The sequence below is a fragment of the Sinocyclocheilus rhinocerous genome, unplaced genomic scaffold (genome assembly GCF_001515625.1).
Source record: "Sinocyclocheilus rhinocerous isolate Xijiao unplaced genomic scaffold, SAMN03320098_v1.1 scaffold942, whole genome shotgun sequence".
Lineage (NCBI taxonomy): Eukaryota > Metazoa > Chordata > Actinopteri > Cypriniformes > Cyprinidae > Sinocyclocheilus > Sinocyclocheilus rhinocerous.
In genome coordinates this window covers 625,630-634,348 of record NW_015627890.1, presented here as the reverse complement: position 1 = coordinate 634,348, position 8,719 = coordinate 625,630, and the positions used below count along the sequence as shown (strand labels likewise).

At 35.2% G+C, this 8,719-nt stretch overlaps 1 protein-coding gene across 1 annotated transcript in view; it reads left to right on the top strand.

Annotated features, from left to right (window-relative positions):
• The window catches only part of unc13c (unc-13 homolog C (C. elegans)), a 169,000-nt gene that overhangs the window by 82,566 nt on the left and 77,715 nt on the right, over nt 1–8,719 (top strand). Inside the window, exons 16-17 of the mRNA XM_016546895.1 lie at nt 2,640–2,729; nt 7,132–7,260. Of these exons, the coding sequence (XP_016402381.1) occupies nt 2,640–2,729; nt 7,132–7,260 (219 nt within the window). The remainder of the gene's footprint in view (nt 1–2,639; nt 2,730–7,131; nt 7,261–8,719) is intronic.

Below are 8,719 nucleotides of genomic sequence, written 5' to 3'. Positions count from 1 at the left end.
TTGCCAATAGGCTGTAAAAATCTTTCTTTAATATATATATATATATATATATATATATATGTGTGTGTTTTAATTGATCTTGTTTTAAGGATGTTATTAAAGGAAAACAAGACCAAAATCCAGGACTCGGGGAGGTACAAAACCAAAAATACTGTGTGAAGTGACCTGCGGCAGCAGAGGGAGGGATGTGGAATCAAAGCGAGTGTGAAAACAGCCTAAATTGATTTGCACGAGTCTCTGTTTTTTGGTGGCTGTTGTTGACAAACAGCTCCAGCACTCCATTACTCGCTCTGAATAATTAGAGAGCTGCGGTGAAACACCAGCCAAGAATTACAGCAGCGTCTGTAAATCTGGCATCGATAAAAGTGCCGTAAGCGTCTCTCAGACTGCAGGAGTCTCTCCTCACTTTTACAAAACTATTACATAACCATCCCGACACAAAACTCAGTGACACTTTCTAACCTGTTTCTCCGAGCGCATCTTTTGCACACATGCACACGTATGCAGCGTCCGCACATGCATGCTCTTCCTCTCATTCTCACCCTGTAAATATACTGTGTACCTTCATGCTAGAACAAGCAGGCTGATAGCTTTACAGCCCAACAACACGTTTTCTCTGTCTGTTGCTGATTTGGCTCGGGCTGCTAAATCATGATATATTTTGTCATTGGTGCTCATGACGATGGAACACGTTTATGTTATTAATATTGCTGCATAGTGCATGCTACATAATGCTGCAGGGTGAATGAAGATGACTCATGGTGACATGTTTTTATCCACTCATCTCTGCCAAACCTCCTCAACCAGAGTAAAAGGCCATTTGAAATATTAGCAGGTGAAACACCCACCATATAGATATGTTTCTTATAATATTTCAGAGGAAATTTCAGACTTCCTCAAATGCAAATTGATCTTATGTTGATTATAAATATAATTGACTTGATAACACTTTACTTAAAGCCTTTACATATAATGCATTATAAAAGTAGTTTTAAAGTATTAATCAGTAGAATGTCTAAAGTGGACTATCGAAATAAAGTGTTACCATAATGCCATGTAATGCATCTTATAATGCATTGTATGATCTCTTGATTGTAATCAGTTATAATACATTATAATCATGCATTATATTATTGCATATTGATGCACATTAATGTATTATTTTATTATAACAATACATATAAATAATTTTCTTCTGTTAATCTATTCATAGTTACACCTTTAGAAAGTATAATGCATGAAAACACATGGAAATATATATATATATATATAACTAATTTCAACTAATTTTTTAAAATCTTGTCTAGTTGAGTCATGTATAACTTAAAAATATTAAGTTGAAATTGGTTAATTATATTGATGAGTTAAAGTCATGGAAAATCAGAAGTTGCCATAACTTATTGATTCTATATTTTTTAGACTTATTGATCTTTGTGTAATTTAGAAAGTACAAACTACATATTTTGTAGGTTATTCAAACTTTTTTCCTGTTATGCCAACATACAGGCCTATCTATTCCATCCTACTGAGCTAATGTGCGGTTTCCATCTGTCTCTTAAACATATATATTCATCAAATCCATAGACAACTCTATAATCTTAATCTATTTATCTTCTTTGTCAGATCAGCTCTGCAAATGACAGAGAAATGGAGACTTTACATATAATGCATTATAAAAGTAGTTTTAAAGTATTAATCATACCGGTTACACTTTATTTCGATAGTCCACTTTAGACATTCTACTAACTCTAAGTAACTTTGTAACTACATGTCAACTAATTCTCATTAATTTGCAACTAGATGTCTACTAACTCTCAGAGTAGACTGTTAGGGTAGGTTTAGGGTTAGTAGAATAAGTTGACAAAGAAAGAGTTAGAAGATATTAAGCAGACAGTCTACTAATACTCTACTAACTGCTAGTTGACATGTAGTTGCAAAGTTACTTACTGTTAATAGAATGTCTAAAGTGGACTATCGAAATAAAGTGTTACCATAATGCCATGTAATGCATCTTATAATGCATTGTATGATCTCTTGATTGTAATCAGTTATAATACATTATAATCATGCATTATATTATTGCATATTGATGCACATTAATGTATTATTTTATTATAACAATACATATAAATAATTTTCTTCTGTTAATCTATTCATAGTTACACCTTTAGAAAGTATAATGCATGAAAACACATGGAAATATATATATATATATATATATAACTAATTTCAACTAATTTTTTAAAATCTTGTCTAGTTGAGTCATGTATAACTTAAAAATATTAAGTTGAAATTGGTTAATTATATTGATGAGTTAAAGTCATGGAAAATCAGAAGTTGCCATAACTTATTGATTCTATATTTTTTAGACTTATTGATCTTTGTGTAATTTAGAAAGTACAAACTACATATTTTGTAGGTTATTCAAACTTTTTTCCTGTTATGCCAACATACAGGCCTATCTATTCCATCCTACTGAGCTAATGTGCGGTTTCCATCTGTCTCTTAAACATATATATTCATCAAATCCATAGACAACTCTATAATCTTAATCTATTTATCTTCTTTCTTTTCTGTCAGATCAGCTCTGCAAATGACAGAGAAATGGAGAGATGATCTGACGTTAATTCTGTTTGCAGGATAACTTCCCTGCTGGAAATCCAGAGAGACTCCAAGACTTGAAATCAACCGTCGACCTGCTGACAAGCATCACCTTCTTCAGGATGAAGGTACGACACACACACACACACACACACACACAAACAAACTTACATAGAGAGAGAATTATGCAGGCTTTTAAACTAGAATTAAAGCAGCGTGACTCAGCACTGTGACTCACACACAACAAAACCCCCTCATGCATCTCATGAAGGAGAATTCTTTCAATTAAAATATGAATGATTTTTTTTTTGTGACATTCATTGGCAGTCAAAACATTATAGTAGTTGTTATTCAGTGTGAAGGACTTTCCTGGTTCCACAATAATTCCCTGCATTAAATAGTCAAGTATATTCAACAAAAATAAAAAAGAAAGAAAGAAAAAAAGTCCTAATATAAAACTCCTTTGAAAGAAAATAATCCTCCTCCTGGAAAAAGAGAAATTCTTTAATGCATAGAGAAAATTTAAAATGTTATTTATTTATTTTCATTTTATTTAGTATTATTTTCATGACAATTAAGCACATTTCCCCCCAAATTCTCATTACTGTAATACATTCATGGAAATCATCAGTGTCAGTTTTCTCAATACAAATTCATTTTAAAAAATTATAATGACGTATAAATGCTTTACAATTGTAATAATATAGCATTATTTTTTTTTCTAAATTACAGCAATTCCATTTTTACATTATGTATTATAGTAAGGTAATAAAGCAATTCTAATGTGCTTAATTGTCATGAAAATAATGTCACAATGAATATAATCTCTGAATATCCATTTTATTTTCTTTATGCTTATATAATTTGGGGTGAAATATGATCCTGGTGAGTTCTTGACTAGTTTTGTGTAATTGAGCCTGGTTGTGAAATTCTGCTATATTTGACTCCTTCATTGGAGTTCTGATAGAGATCTGCTGTTGATTGTCTCGGGTGTTAATCACAGCTTTCCTGATAAGAGTCCTGCATTGAGAGACTTCAGATGTGTTTCACTTCAGCGAGCACCAATAAAGTGAATATATTCTCTGATTGTTCATCAGCTTCATCAGCCGTGAAAATATAAAGCTGCACTGGTTTATAGTCAGTAATGAAATATTTTTCACCAGCGCTGCAGGGTTTCAATGATTTCTCATTTGTTTGCATGAAATAAAAAATCTTTTGGCTCTTGAAGTATGCACTTGAGTCAAATTTATTTGAGCACAATAACAAGAACCGCTAGTTCTGGGGGTCTCGTGGCAATATAACTGTCTTTGACATATAGCTCAGCTCTGTGGGAGAGAATACGGCCTTTTTTGAGAAGTCATAAAGAATACGCTGATTTCTCACTGTTGGGGAGCCGGGAAATATATTCAGAGCAAATGTGCTGTAAAACCACACTACTCTTGAGTTGTAGGTTGCTGTAGGGTACAGCATTTATATATTTATGCTATATATTACAGCAATATTCCAGACGTTTTGTCTTTGTAGACGTCCTCTAGATGAGATCGCAGCTGCGATTGGCCCCTGCTGTTAATTCACTGAGCTTGATTTTAATATATGACTGACTGTTGTAATCGCAGGTCAATATGAGTTGTAAAAAGCCTTCATATCCACTACAGAGAATAAACAGTGATTGATTTTTCTCCCTTTCTCCTCCCAGGCTATTACAGTTCATTTGCACAGTTTTGTCAGATTTAGTCCATGCTTAGAAACATAGACATTGACAGCCATTGGCCACAAACATACTGTATGCAATTATGCAAACACAGACAGATATTTGAAGTTTTCTGTGCCATTAACTCGCATATTTTATTATTAGCTCATAACCTATAAACTGTGCACTTGCATTGCATTATGACTTGAATGTAATGACCTTAATCAAGCTTACGTAGCGAGAAGCGTTTGTGTATTTGTGTTGAATGTGTTTTGGACTTTGATGCAGATTGGGAATGTTTTATGCAGAACTGTATGTAGGTCAATGATGATGCAACTTTTTCAGTTGGTCTGAATCACTGAATATATTTTAAACTACATTAAAAATGCAGTTCTTAAAAACAAGGACTGTAGTGAAGCAGCTTGTATTATTAATATTTAAGGAAATGTTACACATATATTTATGAAAATATAGTTAAATATTTTCATAAATTAGAATTAATTATTAATTATAGATCATTTTGTAATATATAAATATTGATTTCATGGAAAAATACCATTTTATAAAAATACCACATATATATATATTATTATTATAATTTTTTTTTTAAATCCATCATAAATAGAAATATATTGTATTCCTAAGGACTTGGTTTGTATTTTACACTTGATTTTTATAAGAATCGCCCTTGTGATCATCTCCTGATCATTTTTGTTTGTCATTGACCCACATCCAGATTTGATGGGCTGTGAACTACTAGAATTAAGGAGTGTGTTTGGATGAGTCGTGTAGAGTAGACTGAGGCATGAGGAGATGATGTAACACACACACACACATACACACACACACACACACACAGGGCTGTCAGTTCATTAGCCGGGCCTTGCATCCTATAAAAAGCGCTTTGTCATTTTAATGACTGACAGTTAGAGTGGCCTGAGCAGGCAAATCAGTGAAGCGCGGCTAAAGAGGCAGAGGAAGCTCCGCCCACTGAGAAAGCACCGCCAGGCACAGAATAAAACTCTAACTGTCACAATGCATTATGGGTAATGGAAGAGCGCCCATGCCAGGGCGATGTTTATTCCTGCCCTTAGCGCCCGCGTTCAGAAACACCAACACGGCACGCGCGGAGGAATGGGACACATTAGCCGTTACATAAGGCAAAAAGAAACACATACTAATCTGTACATTCTCGTGTTATTCATTTACAGTGGGTACGGAAAGTATTCAGACCCCCTTAAATTTTTCACTCTTTGTTATATTGCAGCCATTTGCTAAAATCATTTAAGTTAATTTTTTTTCCTCATTAATGTACCAACGTTTACCATCCAACCTGACAGAACTGGAGAGGATGTGCAAGGAGGAATGGCAGAGGATCCCCAAGTCCAGGTGTGAAAAACTTGTTGCATCTTTCCCAAAAAGACTCATGGCTGTATTAGATCAAAAGGGTGCTTCTACTAAATACTGAGCAAAGGGTCTGATTACTTAGGACCATGTGATATTTCAGTTTTTTTTTTTTAATAAATCTGCAAAAATGTCAACAATTCTGTGTTTTTCTGTCAACATGGGGTGCTGTGTGTACATTAATGAGGGAAAAAAATTAACTTAAATGATTTTAGCAAATGGCTGCAATATAACAAAGAGTGAAAAATTTAAGGGGGTCTGAATACTTTCCGTACCCACTGTACATACACTGAGTGAGTGTTTTTAGTGTCTTCTTCTGTGCAAGGAAAGAAATAAGTCCACAATATACTGGAAAAATAGAGAAAAAAAGGTGTTTGTCATCTCTAATCAGTATAAGTATAGACTTTTAACTCATCCAGAAGCGATTATGCTGCAGACATGAAGGTATGCTGGTACTTTATTAGGTGATCAGACTTATGCAAGTGATTGTGATTGTGGACAACAAAACACGACTAAAAAACTGAACATCACTGAATATTTTGACTTGAAACAGTATGCAACACCCTTGTAACCACATAGTTACTATGTATGTGGTTGCTAGTTAGCCAAGTCTTTTTGGATTCAAATTAGACCAATCTACTTTTTTTGTAACTGACTTTAATATGTTATGACGAGTCTTGAAGAAAAATGACTAGTCATAAGCAGTTTATGCAACTGACCCCAGGGTCATTGTTAGGGTGCTGATATGCAGTTGCTACAGAGTTCTGGGTTTGTTGCTAAGGTGTTTTATGTAGTTGTTAAGGTGTTGTGTGGTTTCTAGTGTGTTAATAATGGTGTGTTCAAGTGGGAAAATGAACAGTATCATAATTACGAGTGTGAAACTTGAACACTAAGAGTGTGTATATATATTAGTTTTTTTTCACAATAACAACATTTGTACAACATATACAATAAAACTAGATAAGTTACACATACAAAATTTGTGTGTATATGTAGCTTCTTCAGAGATAATATAAAAAAACAGCAAAAACACAGCTAATGTGCATTCTTTATTCATCATTTTATAGAAGTGGTGTTAAAATATTGCTTTTTTTTTTTTTTGAAAGGTTTCATCACCAATTTTCTCCAACCAAAGTAATATTGACATCGGACATCGTAATTATGACTTCCCAACTCATAAACACAAACTTCCCAGGATGACTTGAACACACCATAATAGTTCAAAACACCTTAGCAACTTCATCGCTATGGCGTCAACCACCCAGAGCATAGCAACACTGAAAACTTTTCAGAAAGCCATACAAACTACAAACTACACACAACACCTTAGAAACTGCATATATCCTGGCTTACTGAGTGTGTGTTGTGTGATGAACCGTCGTGTGTGTGTGAGTGTGTGTTATTGGACTAACTGTGAGTGTGTTTTTGTGCTGTAGGTACAGGAGCTGCAGAATCCTCCCAGAGCCAGTATGGTGGTTAAGGACTGTGTGAAGGCCTGTCTGGACTCCACCTACAAATACATCTTTGACAACTGCCATGAGCTCTACAACCAACTGCTGGACCAGGTAAGAGCGGAGACTAACCAGCAGGGTTAAGAAAGACTCTAAGATCAGTACGACCACAAACATACTCAAATGCATGAATGCAGACTATGTTTCCACAAGGGATGCAATAGCAGGCAAACGGTGTTCTTCTACGGTTAGTTTTCTCTTTCAGGGCAAATACTGTCATGGTGGACCAGTTGTTGGTTAAAGTTAAAGTGTTCAGGGCTCAGTGCGAAGATTAGTGTTAGTGTTAGTATTAGTGTTGAGGATGTGCTGGCCTGGTTGGACCAGTGGTTCAGTTTTTTTTTTTATTTGCCCTACCAAAATTTTCAATGGCCCTATCACAAAAAAAATTAATAAATAAATAAAATAAAATAAATAATATTTAAAATTTTGATATATATATATATATATATACTGACTTAGGCCAGTGGTTCAGTTCAGTTTTTCACTGGCCCTGTCACTAACTAACTTACTAACTAAATAAGACCTAATGCATGGATCCAATATAATGATATGTATCCGGTTTCTTTTCCAATCGTTTATGTTCACTTAAGACATTAACAACCGTATTTTTGAGCATTTTGATATGATCTTGCCTGCATTTGTCCATTTAGGAGCAAGAAGAAACACAATATAGAGCTCAATTCAGTATTTGCACGCTTGAGATGCAGCTTTCTGTGCATGAATTGAGTTCTCATTCGTGTCTTCTTATCGCTTGAATATTTCAATTGTCAAAACACATGCAACTGATAAACTTTCAGTCGTCCAGTGACAAATGTTTTGTCATGTTTAGCGCCGACCTGAATAATAACAAATGTGGTTTTAACAGCAGAGGCTTGAAGGAAACCCAGTCTGCCTTGAGTATTGAGTTTTGTTAAATATGTACTGGATGGCACGCTTGCAATGTGTTTTCCAAGCAATGACATCTGTGAAAAGAGAGTGTGCAGAATGAGAGAAGGGTGTTTCCTTGCTGGAAGAAAGCGTTTCTCTTCTCACCCCGGTTGTAAAGTACATGCAGTGTTATGACACTATTTATTTCTGATACTGTTGCTGTTGGTGTGTGTGTGTGTGTGTGTGTGTGTGTGTGTGTGTGTGTGTGTGTGTTTGTGTTTGTGTGTATTGTCGCTTCGATCTGATCTCTCCAGTCAGACATGACAGCAGAATTTCTCATGGTCCATTCGCACGACACACACACTAACACAGTGGCTTTCGTGCGTTCACACACAACATGATCTGAAGCGCTGACCCCAGAATCCTCCGTCACAGTGTCACGCTTGCCGAAAGTGTCATAAAACTCTCTAGCTGTGGTGTTTTCTAGCTGTTATATGTTTATATGCTATGTAACGGGGTGAAGAATCACACGACAAGTAATCTCAATCAGTACCCCGGAGGGTGGATTTATTGGGGTGATGGGTGTTAGTGAGAAAGGTCCAGGTAGGTGCTCCGGTGCCGTGAGTGCTCTCTTCCAACTTCCCAG